The 17,030-nt window shown below is 41.6% G+C and overlaps 1 protein-coding gene across 3 annotated transcripts in view; it reads left to right on the forward strand.

The window, feature by feature from the left end:
- Positions 1–17,030, forward strand: part of LOC109927939 (NACHT, LRR and PYD domains-containing protein 3-like) — a 39,778-nt gene that overhangs the window by 14,808 nt on the left and 7,940 nt on the right. For all 3 annotated transcript variants that reach the window (XM_048603383.1, XM_048603384.1, XM_048603385.1), the window contains exons 3-6: positions 288–445; positions 10,847–11,018; positions 11,124–11,189; positions 14,721–16,509. In XM_048603383.1, coding sequence (XP_048459340.1) covers positions 288–445; positions 10,847–11,018; positions 11,124–11,189; positions 14,721–16,509 — 2,185 coding nt within the window. The remainder of the gene's footprint in view (positions 1–287; positions 446–10,846; positions 11,019–11,123; positions 11,190–14,720; positions 16,510–17,030) is intronic.

The following is a 17,030-nucleotide window of genomic DNA, read 5'->3' on the forward strand; positions in this document are numbered from 1 at the left end:
ATGTTGTCACTAATGATATCATAATTTACAATGATCAACATCTAGAAAAGTTTACTGTACTTTTCTGAAATGAACCTTACCCATTGATGGGAGAAGAATGATTTTAATTTTGCATGATAGCGTAAAGATGCCATAATCATTTGTGCCCATGATACTACTTCCAAATTTTTTGTTCCATGAAAATTAAATGAATATGATGGGGGGGGTTAAACAAAAATTCTGCCAGTAAAATAAACACTCTAACATCTATGATACAATAAAAATATTCATACATTTTATACTCACAGATCCTGTTTCCCAGTGTCTTGAAAACTTCAGTGATGGGAGCCTTTATAAGGTGACAACATTCTATCGGAATAGACTGGAACAGGCAATTGAAGAAGCGGTGAAAGGTGTCAGCTTGGTGTTAACGTATGAGGGATATTTCAATGGCCAGGAACATCAGGTAAGTGAGGAAACCCACTGTTAATTTGAATTGCCTCAACAGCAAAAGAACTTTCACGAGATCATATATGATGAATTATTTTGGAGACATAGATCCAGTCAATGTGAGAACATGTCTATCAATGTGTTGAATTTACAGATCGTAAATGATACCTCCGTTGGAATGATGAATACATAGAAATAATTGGAACACAGACTCCAGTCATTTGGACCATTGACTGCTCCCTGACGTAATCATACATTCAAGCTCTTGGTTCATAACCCTGAACGTTGTGATACCTCATGTACATATCTATTTCTGCTTTAATACGATGCAAGCTTTTTGCCTGCACCAGCTTTTCAGGCACTATCCTCCATGTATATATTGCAAGATTGATGAAATCAACACACCTTAGACCCTCTCTAATTCTATAAACCGCTCGTTAACCACTGCTGAACAAAATATGTCTGCTCTCTCCACTTGCTTCTCTCATCTTACATACACTCAAAACATAGGTGGCACAGTGGCTCAGTGGTTAGCACTGCTGCCTCACAGTGCCAGGGGCCCAGTTCAATTCCACCCTCTGGAGAATGTCTGTGTGGAGTTTGTACGTTCTCTCTGTGTCTGCATGGGTTTCCTCTGGGTGCTCTGGTTTCCTCCCACAGTCCAAAGATGTGCAGGCTAGGTGGATTGGCCATGCTAAATTGCCCATGGTGTTCAGGGATGTGTAGATTAGGTTATAGGGGGATGGGTCTGGGTGGGATGCTCTGAGGGTTGGTGTGGACTTGTTGGGCCGAAGGGCCTGTTTCCACACTGTAGGGATTTTATGATATCTCTACTCACCCTCATCTGTACAACTGACATTATTCAAAAAATATCCATGTCCAATTTATTGTTATTATTAAAGTTCCAATCCTCAACAAAATGCTGAAAAATATCCTCCCAAACTCAATGAATTTCTTCTTATAATACAGCCAACAAAATCATCCACAGAGGTTCCAGCCACAGGATAAATATGGCTAAATATAAAATCTCATCCTCTGATCCTTTATGCCTCGGCTCCTGAAAAAATGATTCATTTTCCTCCTTAGCCACATCATTTGCCTGCCCCATTCTCTTCACCAATCTGTACATTAATGTATCTTTGTACTTGTACTTCTTATGTCATTTCTATGATTTATTCTTGATTTAAAAGTCATTCTGAGATACATTTGATCATTCATCTCCAGCTTAAATTTTATCTGCGAAATTCCACTGATATAGAATATTCTTTCCAAATAGCAAACACCTGGACATTGTCCATGTCAACTGGAGGCTTCTTAATCCTGGCCCCTAAGTCATGGAATTGCATGGCATGCTGTCCTCAATCCATAAGCCTAATAAAAACTACCTTCCTTTTGCAAAACATTCGTAAACCATGTGAACCTTTCATATTACTGTGGAGACAATTTTGCTTCCAATGTATGTAAATGAGGAAAGAAAAAAACTGATAAATTGTTTCTGAAAGACTCACTGGCAGTTTTGACAACATCAGTGCAGAGAGATTATGATTCTGCAGGTATGTGGCCTTCAGGAGCAGTGGGTGAACTTGGCAATGGAAAAGATATTAAGAAAATACCAAATGGAGAATGTTAAAAACAAAAGACCCAAGCTAGATGTTAGTGAAAGATTGGATGCTCCAAAAGGAAATAATAGAGAAATTAAGTGAGCACTTTGCGAACTGTCAAACGTTTTTGTTAAGTTCAACAATTTCAGATCACATTCTCTAGTATACTTTTCTTTATTGGTTGCGTTATAGTCTTTCATGTCTTTTTTATTTACTCTCATATCACCTCCGGACTATCCCTTAACTAATTCTTTGATGTAGCCCTGTTAATCAATGTGTCATTTAATCTTCTTTACCTTTCGCCATTTAATACAGCTTATATTTGTTAGTTTTTTTCTCTCAGCTCTCTCTTTCATTTGATCAAAATCTATGATGTTTCCCAACACTTCTTTCAAAATGTCGCAGAGCTGAAATTTCAATGGACTTTTTTCTTTCTCCACATTACACACAGATTTGGCCAATCCTGATTCGTATATCTAACATTTTATTTTTATTTTCAGCTTTATAACATTGACAGCATTAAATAGTTTCTGTTGCATCAGTCCAGCCACCCTCATTTGGATTGCGTGATATTTTGATATTCTGAACGGTCTGCATGTGGTGACTTGTAAATGAATTTGCCAATACTCATGTAGATTCTTGTAATATGTCACCCTCATCAGCCATCATGGATATCTCCTGAAGAAATTTACAAAAGGTTGCCAGGCACAATCTCCACTGAAGAAGTGCATGATCATTCACCTTGATCAATAATAAACATCTTAGAAAATCTCTTCAACTGTTAGATGTCAGTTTCTGACTCAAAATAACACCTTTATAGATAGATAGAATCCCTACAGTGTGGAACCAGGCCATTTCGCCCATCGAGTACACATCGACCTTCCTACCCGGACCTATCCTATCCCTGTGACCCTGCATTTCCCATGGCTAATCCAAGTAGTCTGCACATCCCTGGACACTATGGACAATTTTAGCATGACCAATCCGCCTAACCTGCACATCTTTGGATTGTGGGAGGAAACCGGAGCACCCGGAGGAAACCCACGCAGATAGGGAGACAATGTGCAAACTCCACACAGACAGTTGCCTAAGGGTGGAGTGGAACCCGGGTCCCCGGTGCTGTGAGATTATAGTGCTAAACACTGTGCCGCCCCTTGTTGTCTATTTCATAGCTTTGGTTTCTAAAGCTTCTGTACTCACCCAAAGTTTTAACTTTCTAGATACAGCTTGCTTCCTTTCCTTCTAGATTTTTGCTCAGGCCACAAACTCACGTAATTTAAAGAACTCCTATTGCACACAACAGTATCCCAACCAAGATATTAATCCTGTGCCATGAATGTGCAGCAATTATTTCACTTTCTAAAAGGAGTTTATTGGCGGTAAAACATTTTGGAATGTCTTGAAATCTGCAAGATAAATGAAAACTTTTTTTTGTACATTTGAGTGAGAATTCTAACATCCCTTAAAAAAAAGTCACCAATAGGTGGGACATTTTCAAAATTGTGTCATCTTATACATTATATTATTAATACTGGAAAAGTAGATAACTTCCCATTATTCCACCCTGGCTGTCAAGTGAGAGTTCACTCTAGTTTTATGCAGCCCACGAGAGAATGCAAGAACACATATGGGAAATTGTAAGCAACACCAGAGGTTGTACTGTTAGAGGGAAAAAACATGCTAAAAAATGTACTGCACAGTTGGAAGTCGAAATAAGCATACTATTTTGGTGTTTACAGTTGCATACCCATATTCATAAAATTTCAAGATGTGTGTTAGATTTCCCATACGCAGGGAATAAATGGTGATATTTTAGTAGTTGAGAACTGTGCTGAAAAGAGAACATAAATGGATAACGAACAACCATGTTGAGTACAGCAAAGTTGGGAGCAGGGAGATGTTCAGATAATTCTTAAGTAATTCCCAAGTAGAATATTCATTGTGTTTGATTGCTTTTCTACATTATTCAAGAGATGTGATTGTTTTGCCATACACAATAAATGAATATCCTTACTCAATATCCTTACTCCTAAAAGCCATCAGTAATGAAGTACAGAATTATTAGAGAACTGACTTTTTTTAAAAACATAAAACATAGGTACTAAGTTATCCTAATGTTTTTAGAGCAGTAAGACTGCGCTATTTTCTGGATCTGTTGATTGCTAAGGTGCAAAGATGGCCTTTAGTAGAGTATTGTACTCTTTCTGTCAGATGTGGGGGATTAGGGAGAATTTCAATGTTCCTGATGATTATGTCTGCAAGAAGTGTGTTTGGTTGCGATTCCTATCGAATCACATGGATCGGTTTGAGCGGCAGTAAGAGGCAATGAGGAATTTACAGGAGCTAGGGGATGTGATGGATGGCAGTTGCAGGAAGGGAGAAAAATTGTAGATATAGTCAGGTAGATGGGTTACCTCTGGGAAAGGTAGGAGGAGTAGGCAGGTGGTATAGGATTCTCCTGTGGCTATCACTATCTCAAACAAGCATGCTGTTATGGAAAATGTAGGGAGTAATGGATTGTCAGGTTTCTGGTACCGAAGCTGGCTCTAATATAATGAGGAGTATGTCAGGTTCCAAGCCATCGATTGTGATAGGGGACTATCTGGTCAGAGGTGCAGACAGAATGAGACATTAGAATGGTATGTTGTCTCCCTGGTGCCAGGATCAAGGATATCTCAGAGAGGGTGCAGAATATTCTCAAAGGGAGAGGGACCAGCGGGAGGTTGTTTACATATTGTAACTAATGATATAGGAAGAGAAAAGAACAAGGTTCTGATGAGAGAATTTAGGAAATTAGGCAGGAGATTAAAAAGTAGGTCTTCGAGGCCAGTTATATTTGGATTACTCCCAGTGCCATCTGAAATGATGCTGTCACTTTAAAAAGGTTATTTTGTCCTTGGTTTTTTTGAAGACAGATCGTAAAGGCAGAGGTGCAGAGGAGTCTATGGAATTTCACAGTTTAACAATGGAAGGGGAGCGGCCAGTTCTCCCAGTTCAGGTTTTTCTAGTTTTTTTTAGCTGTAGCTGCTACCAGATGTGTGAGTCCAGAAGAGTTGCAAGCTTCAGTAAAGGATTCCTCTGACTTTCGCTGAAATGTCTCTCTGGATGTTGTTCCCTCCTGTCTGTAAGAATCTGTGTTCAAATTTACCTTTTTGCCAAGGGGTGTGTTTGTGGGATGTTACTGTTTTGGAACAGTTAATTAGTTAAGTCACTGTATCGAGTATTTGATTATGTTTTCCAATACTGCAGTTAAGTTACTCTAAATTCCACTTCCTTTTGTTCGTGTTTCAACTTCAATGTTTAAATAAATCCTGTTTTGCTTAAAGCTGAGTGGTTTGACCAGTTGCATCACACCTGGAGGATTGAGCGGATGAATGTGTAGCTGAGGAGCTGGTGCAGGGGAGAAGGATTCACATTTTTGAATCATTGGAATCTCTTCTGGGGTAGAACTGACCTGTTTAAGAAGGTCAGGTTGCACCTGAATTGGAAGTGACTAATATATGGATGCGGTGATTTGCTAGAGCTACTTGGGAGGATTTAAACGAGCAAGCGGGAGGGAGGGATCCAAAGACAAAGTGAGAAAAGGGATGAGTCTGAAGCTGTTGCATTTGGGAGAAGGAGCAAGTCAAACAGTCAAGGCAGGAAGGATCAAAGTAGAGAAAGAGGTAGGACTGATAAATTAAAGAGCATTTATTTCAATGTGAAAGGCCTGGCAGGTAAAGTGAATGAACTCAGGGCATGGTTGGGTAAATGGGACTGGGATATCATAGCTTTTACAGAGATGTGGCTCAAGGATGGACAGGACTGGCAGCTTAATGTTCCAGGGTATAGCTGCTATGGGAAGAATAGAAAGGGGAGCAAGAGAGGAGGGGGAGTGGCATTTTTGGTTAGGGACAATTTTACGGCTGTACTCAGGGAGGATATTCCTGGGAGTATGATGACTGATGCTGTTTGGGTGGAACTGAGAAATGAAAAAGGGACAATCACCTTATTAGGATTGTTCTATAGACCCCAAATAGTCAGTGTGAAATTGAGAAGCAAATTTGTATGGGGATCTCAGTTGCCTGTAAGAATAATAAGGCTGTAATGGAAAGGGTTTTAAATTTCTAAGCATACAGCGTGACTGCCATAGTATCAAGGGCTTGGATGGAGAGAAATTTGTTAAGTGTGTACAAGAAAATTTTCTGATTCAGTATGTGGATGTACCTTCTAGAGAAGGAGAAAAACCTGACCTTCTCTTGGGAAATAAGGCAGAGCAAGTGACTGAGGTGTCAGTGGGGGGCACTTTGGGGCCAGTGATCATAATTCTATAAGTTTTAAAATAGTTTTGGAAAAAGATTGACATGATCTAAAAGTTAAAGTTCTAAATTGGAAGAAGGCCAATGGCTGGAAAGTGGGAATCCTTCAAAAATGAGATAATGAGACTTTGTTCCTGTTAGTGTGAAGGGGGAGGTTCGCGGGTGTATGGAATGTTGGAGAGCTAGAGCAATGGAGGCTCTGGTCAAGACAAAAAAGGGACGCATATGTCAGATATAGACAGCTGGAATTGAGTGAATCCCTAGTAGAGTATAAGGGTGGTAGGAGTATATTCAAGAGGGACATCAGGAGGGCCAAAAGAGGATATGAGATTGCTTTGGCAAAATGGGTTAAGGAGAATACAAAGGGTTTCTACAAATTCAGGATAAAAGAGTAAGTAGGGAGAGAACAGGGCCCATTAAAGATCAATAAGACCATCTACATGTGGAACCGCAGGAGATACTAAACAAGTATTTCCTGTCAGTTTTTATTGTGGAGAAGAGAGTGGAAGCCAGAGAACTTGGAGAACTAAATAGTGATATCTTGAAAAGTGTCCGTACTACAGAGGAGGAGGTGCTGACGTCTCAAAATGCATGAAGGTGAATAAATCCCTAGGACCTGATCACGTCTATCCCAGACCTTTGTGGGGAGCTAGGGAAGTGATTGCAGGGCTGTTTGCTGAAATATTTTATCATTAATAGCCATGGGTGAGGTGCTGGAAGACTGCAGTTTGGCTAATGTGGTGACATTATTTAGGAAAGGTGGTAAGGAAAAGCCAGGGAACAATAGACCGGTGAGCCTGACACCAATGGTGGGAGAAGTTGTTGGAAGGGATTCTGAGGGACGGGATTCTGAGGGACAGGATCTACACGTATTTGGAAAGGCAAGGACTGATTAGGGATAGTCAACAAAGCTTTGTGCATGGGACATCATGTCTCAATAACTGTTTTGAGGAAGTGAGGAAGAAGATTAATGAAAGCAGAATGGTGTACATTGTCTATATGGACTTCACCAAGGTGTTAGACAAGGTTTTGCATGATGGACTAGTTAACAAGGTTCAGTCACAAGGAATTCAGGGAGAACTATCCACTTGGACACAACATGGCTTGAAGGTAGGAAACAGAAGATGGTGGTGGAGGGATGCTTTTCGGACTGGAGGCCTGTGACCTCAAGGATTGATGCTGGGTCCACTGCATTTTGCCATTTATGGATTTGAGCACAGATGGTATGGTTAGTAAGTTTGCTTAGGAAACCAAAATCGGAGTGGAGTGGACAGCGAAGAAGGTTACCTCAGAGTACAACAGGATCTTGATCAGGTGGGCCAGTGGGCCGAGGAGTGACAAATGGAGTTTAATTTAGATAAATGTGAGGTGTTGCATTTTGGCAGGGCAAATCAGGGCAGGGCTTATACACTTAATGATAGGATCCTGGGGAGTGTTGCTGAGCAAAGAGACCTTGGGGAGCAGGTTCATCATTCCTTGAAATTGGAGTAGCAGGTAGGCCGGGTCATGAAGATTACATTTTGTATGCTTGCTTTTGTTGGCCAGCATATTGAGTATAGAGTTGAGAGGTCATGTTGTGGATGTACAGGACATTGGTTAGGCCACCTTTGCAATACTGCATTCAATTCTAGTCTCCCTGCTATAGGATTGATGTTGTGAAACTTGAAAGGGTTCAGAAAAGATTTAGAAGGAAGTTGCCAGGGTTGGAGGCCTTGAGCTATAGGGAAAGGCTGAATAGGCTAGGGCTATTTTCCTTGGAGCATTGAGGCTGAGACGTGACTTTATAGAGGTTTATAAAATCATGAGGAACATGGATAGGATGAATAGTCAAGGTCTTTTTCCCAGGGTAGTAAAGTCCAAAACTAGAGGCCATAGGCTTAAGGTGGGAAGGGAAAGATTTAAAAGGATCCTAAGGAGAAACTTTTTCACGCAGAGGGTGGTGCCAGAGGAGTTGGTGGATGCTGGTACAATTACAACATTTAAAAGGCATCTGGATAGGTACATGGAAGGATTTGGAGGGATATAGGCCAAATGCTGGCAACGATTAATTTAGGATAACTGGTCAGCATGGACGTGTTGAACCGAGGGGTCTGTCTCTGTCCTGTACAAGACGCTATGACTTGAAAGCATGCTATTCCACTGTGGGAGCCACACATCCCTTTGGACAATTAATGACAAAGTGTTTTGTCTCAATAATAAAGACACTTAGCTGCTGTCAGGTGTCATTTTTAATTCTTTCGTAAAATATGTGTGCACTGCTTTTGTCAGCATTTATTGACTAATTGCAATTGTGCTTGCTAGGTTATTCCAAAGGACAGGTAATGATAAAAACACATTCCTGAAAATATGGAGACACATGTAGGCAGCAGCAAGTAAAACTGGCAGATTTGATTTTCATCCTTAAAGGACATTAGTGAACCACTTTTGTTTTTACAACATTCAACTGTAATCACATCTTCACAATTCTGTCAACTAATTCCTGATCTTTTTTGTGTTATTGAAATCCATTTTCACCATACACCCAAAGTAGGACTCAAACCCATGTCCCCAGCATGTGAGCATTAGCGACAGTAGGAACTGCAGATGCTGGAGAATCCGAGACAACAAGGTGCAGAGCTGGATGAACACAGCAGGCCAAGCAGCATCATAGGAGCAAAAAGGCTGACGTTTCGGGCCTAGACCCTTCATCAGAAATGGGGGAGGGGAAGGGGTTCTGAAATAAATAGGGAGAGAGGGGGAGGTGGATAGAAGATGGATAGAGGAGAAGATAGGTGGAGAGGAAACAGACAAGTCGAAGAGGCGGGGACGGAGCCAGTAAAGATGAGTGTAGGTGGGGAGTTAGGGAGGGGATAGGTCAGTCCAGGGAGGACGGACAGATCAAGGGGGCGGGATGAGGTTAGTAGGTAGGACATCCACTTCACCAACACCTTCCACCCCAACCTTAAGTTCACCTGGACCATCTCTAATACCGCTCTCTCCTTCCTGGACCTCTCTATCTCCATCTCGGGCAACCACCAAGAAACCGATATCCATTTCAAGCCCACCGACTCCCACAGCTACCTAGAATACACCCCTTCCCACCCACCTTCCTGCAAAAATGCCATCCCCTATTCCCAATTCCTTCGCCTCCGCCACATCTGCTCCCAGGATGAGGCATTCCACTCCCGTACATCTCAGATGTCCTAGTTTTTCAAGGACCGCAATTTCCCCCCTTAGTGGTCGAGAACGCCCTCAACTGTGTCTCCCACATTTCCCGTAACTCATCCCTCACACCCTGTCCCCGCAATAACAACCAAAAAAGAATCCCCCTCGTCCTCACGTACCACCCCACCAACCTCCGGATCCAACGCATAATCCTCCGACACTTCCCCACCACCAAAGACATCTTTCCCTCCCCACCTTTATCTGCTTTCCGGAGGGACCACTCCCTCCGTGACTCCTTTGTCCGCTCCACACTCCCCTCCAGCCCCACCACACCCGGCACTTCTCCCTGCAACCGCAGGAAGTGCTACACCTGCCGTCATACCTCCTCCCTCACCCCCATCCCAGGCCCCAAGAAGACTTTCCACATCAAGCAGATGTTCACCTGCACATCTGCCAATGTGATATACTGCATCCGCTGTACCCGGTGTGGCCTCCTCTACATCGGGGAAACCAAGCGGAGGCTCTGGGACTGCTTTGCAGAACACCTATGCTCGGTTCGCAATAAACAACTGCACCTCCCAGTCGCGAACCATTTCAACTCCCCCTCCCATTCCTCAGATGACATGTCCATCCTGGGCCTCCTGCAGTGCCACAACGATGCCAGGAACAGCAACTCATATTCCGCTTGGGAACCCTGCAGCCCAATGGTATCAATGTGGATTTCACAAGCTTCAAAATCTCCCCTCCCCCCACTACATCCCAAAACCAGCCCAGCTCGTCCCTAACCTGGTCTTCCTCCCACCTATCCCCTCCTCCCACCTCAAGCCGTACCCCCATCTCCTACCTACCAGCCTCATCCCGCCCCCTTGACCTGTCCGTCCTCCCTGGACTGACCTATCCCCTCCCTAACTCCCCACCTACACTCACCTTTACTGGCTCTTCGACCTGTCTGTTTTCTCTCCACCTATCTTCTCCTCTATCCATCTTCTATCCGCCTCCCCCTCTCTCCCTATTTATTTCAGAACCCCCTTCCCCTCCCCCATTTCTGATGAAGGGTCTAGGCCCGAAACGTCAGCCTTTTTGCTCCTATGATGCTGCTTGGCCTGCTGCGTTCATCCAGCTCTGCACCTTGTTATCTTAGCATTAGCCTTCAGATTACTAGCCCAGTGACTTTAGCAGTATGTTGCCCCAAGAAAGTTTTAGCATGTTAATATCCTGGAATGTAACTTGATTGATTTTTAATTAATGCCAAAAATTACATGATGCAGTGTAATTTCTTCTTCTGTTACACATTTGATTCGTTTTACTAACTGAAGTAACGCATTTATTGAATATTCGCTCTTTATAAAATATGTTGTTTCTTGTTATTTCTAGAAAGTCACTGAACTGGCAGACAATGGAGAACAGGCAGAAAGCACCAAACTTCTTCTGAACCTGGTAATAGAAAAAGATGCTGGAGCCCGAAGGATGATGTGGAAATCCTTTGTGAAAATGCGTAATGGTGTCCCAAAGTTGGACAAAATATTGGCAGAAATAGAGCAAATTGGTACTGTGTAATTCCACACTGACTCTAGCATTCAATCTCAAAACATGTACAGTGCTCCAATTACTCTTATATCTGATTTTACAGAAAGTTATTTGTTTCAAATAGGTCCTTCTGTGGCGCATTATGCAGACTGCAGGGAAGAGATAACAGAGCTGCCCAAATACTTGAAGGGTAGGTCAAGATATTGAAACCAATGACATCTTTTGACATGTTTGTTTGATGAAAGGTTTGGTGCTAACCACTTTCTTACACATTTCTAGATGTGGAATTTTGTAGCTGGCAAAGATACCAAGTAAGGGGAAACCTATTGCCAATGGCCTGATGCCAACTTGATTTACAGCTCCATTTGATTAAGCAACATTGAATATAACATGCACTGCATATTAATCTAAAAATATGATTCAACTTGCTTTACTTCCAGGATCACACCCAGTTTCTGCCTCACACACAATACCAAATCCCACTCCCTCCTGCTGCTCACTTATGAAATTATCAAGGGATGATGTGACAGAATTGATCTAATTTTATATTTCATGCTCATTTGCAATCATGTGTCTAAAAAATATAATTTTGTGTTAAGGTTGGTCAGCTTGTTCATGTTGTGATTACACAGCCACCACTGTGATTAAATATTTGTTGCCAAAAACATGCAGTAATCCAAAAATTCAGGTTTGTTGGTTTTCAAGAATAGACGTTCTATGATCTAATGGATTAGCTGACTAATGAATTGTGAAAATAGTGCAATGATATAAGACAAAAATGCTGTTCACCCTTTGTTCTCTTCCTAGTTCTTCCAAATATCTGGAAAATCACTTCTATTCCTCTATTCTATCACCTTTTCCCTTAAACTGTACATTTAAAAAAAAACAGCAGTTGCTACTTTCATTTGATTCTACAATCAGTTAAGAAGTGAAGTCCAGATTCAAAACTACTGAGTAAAACAGACAATTTACTGAAGATTTTGGCAATCTGAAATAGAGAAAAAAAAATGTTGGAAATGCTCAGATCCGGAAACATTTGTGGAAGCAGAGAGATTGTTTCAGGTTGAAATGGGATTTTTGACTTGCTTCTGAACTTGCTGAGCCTTTCCAGTTATTGTACATACGTACATTGTCTTCACAATCTCTTTGTGTTTGCCGCCAATATGTTAAACTTGGAATTAACAATCGCAGAAATCACAGAAGGGAGTATTGAGCTCATTGTGCTAGCACTGGCTCTTCAAACGAACATCATTTTACTTTGTGACAATCTACTGACTTTTCCCCATACACTTGCACACTATTTCCATCAAAGGAACTCAAAACATTTCTATCATAATGACATTTGTCTTCATTACTCGAGGCATAGATTATAAGAGCAGGAAGATTATGTTGAAGCTGTACATGACTTTGATGAGACCACAGCTGGAGTACTGTGTGCAGTTCTGGTCACCATACTCTAGGAAGGATGGGATTGCACTGGAAGGGCTGCAGAGGAGATTCACCAGTTATTGCCTGGGATGGAGCATTTTAGCTGTGAAGAGAGGCTGGGTAGGTTTGGGTTGTTTTCTTTCAAACAGAGGTGGCTGAGGGGTGACCTCATTGAGGTTTTTCAAATTATGGACAGAATGGATTGGAAGCAGCTATTCCCCTCAGTTAAAGGGTTCATAACAGGGAGGGATGCACTTCTTTGGTGAAAGGCAGGAGGTTCAGAGGGGATTTGAGTGTTTATTTCACGCAGAGAATGGTGGGGTCTAGAATGCACTGCCTGGGGTATAATAGAAGTGGGCAGCTTCACAATGTATTAAAAAGTACTTGGACTATCTCTTAAAATGTCCTAACATTCAAGGCCACGGCCTAGTGGGGCAAAGTGAGATTCGTATAGATAGGTCAGTACAGACGCAATAGCTCTCTCTGTGCTTTAAGACTGTGAGTTTCCAATCATTCAATGTCCTCTTGAATGCATCAGTAGAACCTGCCTCCAACACATTTTCAGGCAGTGCATTCCAGTCCCTAACAGCTCTCTTTGTATTTGTTTCCACATCATCTGTACTTCTTTAGCACATCACTTTAAATCTGTGCCTTCTTGTTGTTGTTTCTTTTAGGAAAAGGAACAGCTTCTCCATATCTACCATATCCAGCACATTCCTGATTTTGTAAACCCCTTTTAAACCACCTCTCAGACTTTTCTCTTCAAGGAGAACAAGTCCAACCTAGAATCATAGAGTCATAGAGTCATACAGCACGGAATCAGACCCTTTGGTCCAACCAGTCAATGCTGACCATAATCCTACCTAAACTAATCCCACCTGCCTGGGCTTGACCCATATGCCTCTGAACATTTCTTATTCATATACTTATCCAAATGTCTTTTAAACATTGTAACTGTGCCCGCATCTACCACTTCCTTTAGAAGTTCATTACACAAGCGAACCACTCTCTGTATAAAAACATTGCCCCTCACGTCTTTTCTAAATCTTTGTCATCTCATCTTAAAAATATGTACTCACGTCTTGAAATTCCCCATCCTAGGGAAAAGACACTAGCCATTCACTTTATCTATACCCCTCATTATTTTATAAACCTTGAGAATGTCACCTCTCAATCACCTATGCTCTCGTGAAAAAAAGCCCCAGCCTAGGGTTGGCATGGTGGCTCAGTGATTAGCACTGTTGCCTCACAGCACCAGGGACCTGGGTTCGATTTCACCCTCGGGCTGTGTGGAGTTTACACATTCTCCCTGTGTCTGCGTGGGTTTTCTCTGGGTGCTCTGGTTTACTCCCACAGTCCAAAGATGTGCAGTTTAGGTAAATTGGCCATGCTAAATTGCCCATAGTGTTCAGGGATGTGTAGATTAGGTGGGTTACAGAGGTAGTAGGAACTGCAGATGCTGGAGAATTCGAGACAACAAGGTGCAGGACCCTCTGGGTTACAGAGGGATGGGTCTGAGTGTGATGCTCTGAGGTTCAGTGTGGACTTGTTGGGCTGAAGAGCCTGTTTCCACACTGTAGGGATTCTATGCATCCTCTGCTTTAACTCAAACCCTCCATCTTGGTAAATCTCTTCTGAACCTTCTCTAGCTTAACAATATCCTTCTTATAATGGGGAAACCAGTTCAATCTATCCTCGAAACTGAAGTTTCTCATTATTGGAGCCAGTCTTGTAAATCACTTTTGCACTATTTTCAATACATTGACACCCTCCCCATTATATGGCACCATAACTGTACACAATACTCCAGCTAAGCTCTAACAAGTGTCTTGTACAAGTTCAACATCACCTCCACACTCTTAAAAATTGATGGCAAACTTATAATCTTTATGATCGGCAGTAATGCTTTATCTGTAGTTATTACAACCGTCCTGTCCATAAGATTCCCGCTTGCCTGATCATGAGAAAACATGACCATTCATTTTCTTTCTTTTACTACTGCTTCTCACTTCCAAAAGTGCTCCATTTTGAAGTTTACATTTTTGAGGGTTGTACGTATGAAACAATTGACCACTATCTCAACTCTTCATTCATTCAACTTGACATTTATTCAATTTTCAGCCCAACTACATTTAGTATGACAATATGACAGGTTCATATTGTCATAAATGAAAAAAAAATTAGCAACATCATTTCATTTTCTGCTGTGAATCATTATTTAAAGTGTTAACCAAATTATGATGTGGTTTATCATCTGTCCAAATGGTACCGTAACTGCCTGTCCTCATTGCAGATGCTCAAGAACAACACAAAGAGATACTGCGACAGAGAAATGAAACACTTGATTTGAACACTATTCTAATCAAGGAGAAGGTTAAAATTTCTCATTTGAATGCACGGTACACTGAGCTGACAATTATTTCTCCCGTTCGTCATCGAAAACTGATAGAGCATGAACTTATTGCACGTGGCAGGGATCATGAAGAATGGAGAGAGATGCATCTCCGGAGGGAACTGGAAAAAATACGCATCGATCAATTGTTCCGAAGTTGCTTTTCACAAGACTATCAGTGCCATACTGGAAAGGGACAAGTTGTACAAATTCATTCAGGTTGTTCCGTCGTTGTCAGTGGAGTCCCAGGAATTGGGAAGACAACACTACTACAAAAGATAGTTTACGACTGGGCCAGTGGGAACATTTACCCACATTTTCAATTTGTCTTCAGTTTTAAATTCCATGAGTTGAATACTATTAACTGGAAATCGACTTTAAAAGAAATGATTCTGTTGTTCTATCCTTATTTGGAGAAATTTGTGGAAGATCTCTGGAAAAATCCAGCCAGTTTGCTGTTTATATTTGACGGTTTAGATGAATTCAAGGACAGCATCGAATTTCTTGACAGTCAGTCAGATGCAGCACCTCAATCAATATGCATGGACCCAGAGATCCCCTGCAAAGTGTCTGATATTGTCAGCAGTTTAATACAAAAGCAACTCCTCCCAGGGTGTTCAGTATTATTGACCAGCCGACCAAGTGAACTGCAATTATTGGAAAAAGCTGACATTAGTGTGTGGGCTGAAATACTTGGATTTGTTGGGGAAGAACGGAAAGAATATTTCCAAAAGTGCTTTGGAGATCAGACGGTGGCAGCAGCTGTTTTCAAACATGTGGAAGAGAATGAGATCCTGTACACCATGTGCTACAACCCTTCCTACTGCTGGATTCTCTGTCTCTCACTGGGTCCCTTCTATACACAAGGAAACAGGAAACAGCAGCAAGTACCCAGGACCATTACCCAACTATATTCCTACTATATTTACAACCTTCTGAAAAACCACGGCCGAGGGATTGAAAACCCCCGTGATGTGTTACTGAAGATCGGTGAGATGGCCTTGACAGGTGTCTTTGAGAAACAGATTGTCTTTAGAAATGAGGATCTGATCAAATATAATCTTCAGCCTTCACAGTTCCTGTCTGGGTTCATGTTGGAAATTTTTGAGAGGAATGATTCTGCCCGGTGTGTGGTTTACACGTTTCTGCATCTCACCATCCAAGAGTTTGTAGCTGCACTCGCACAATTCCTGACTCCCAATCTCGAGGACATCCAGGAACTGCTCAATAACGTTCAGAGCAAGGAGGATGGGAGATTCGAGATATTTCTTCGCTTTGTCGCTGGACTGTCCTCCCCCCAGGCAGCTCGGCCCTTGGAGGAGCTTGTCGGTCCATTTCTTCATCAAACAACCTGCCGAGTTATTGACTGGGTGCAGGAGAAGGTTGAAAAACAGATTGGTAATACTGGAAGCAAAAGTGGGAAAAGGGATCTTCTGAATACTCTGCACTATTTGTTTGAGTCCCAGAATAAAGCCCTGGCACAGACCACATTGGGGTCTGTGGAAAGACTTCAATTTGGGGATTCGGACTCACAGAAAGCTTTGCAACTGAGCCCAATTGACTGTGCCGTATTGTCTCATGCCATTGGACTTTGTCATACAATAAAACATCTGGATCTACGGAACTGCTATATTCAGTCTGAAGGGCTCCAAAGGCTGGAACCTTCACTGCACAAATGCCAAGTGTTGAGGTAACTCATTACTTTCATGAGTTAAATTGTTAAATTGGTTTCTACTTTTTTAGTTACATAAATGTGCACCATGAAAAAGAATTAGAAAATGCCAAATGCACCAGTGCTTCTAATCAAGTATCAGTTGAATCAGGGCATCATTCCAGGGAAACAAATAAGATTAGAGGTTTTCCCAAAACCAGTGTACAATGAACAAAGGTTCACAGATGGCAGGATTTGATTATGTAAAAATGATTTAGAAAACAGAAATTATCAAAAGAAAAAAAAACAAATATAAGAAATATATTACAAATAAGGATCTAAAATTGGAAAAAAATTGCCAGATTGACCAGATTAATGATGCTAAAAAGGTGCCCCCTGTGGAATCATGGCTAATATTTTGTCTGATTTATTACATGTAACATGGAGCTGTGACCTGATTTATCCTATCTATGGGATATCTTCCTTGGATCAGAAAGAATAGTTTGTAAACTATTCCCAAATCAGCACACTAAATAATGACAATCTGGTCAGGCTGCACT

This window comes from Rhincodon typus, chromosome 11 (assembly GCF_021869965.1).
Source record: "Rhincodon typus isolate 14 chromosome 11, sRhiTyp1.1, whole genome shotgun sequence".
Classification (NCBI taxonomy): Eukaryota; Metazoa; Chordata; class Chondrichthyes; order Orectolobiformes; family Rhincodontidae; genus Rhincodon; species Rhincodon typus.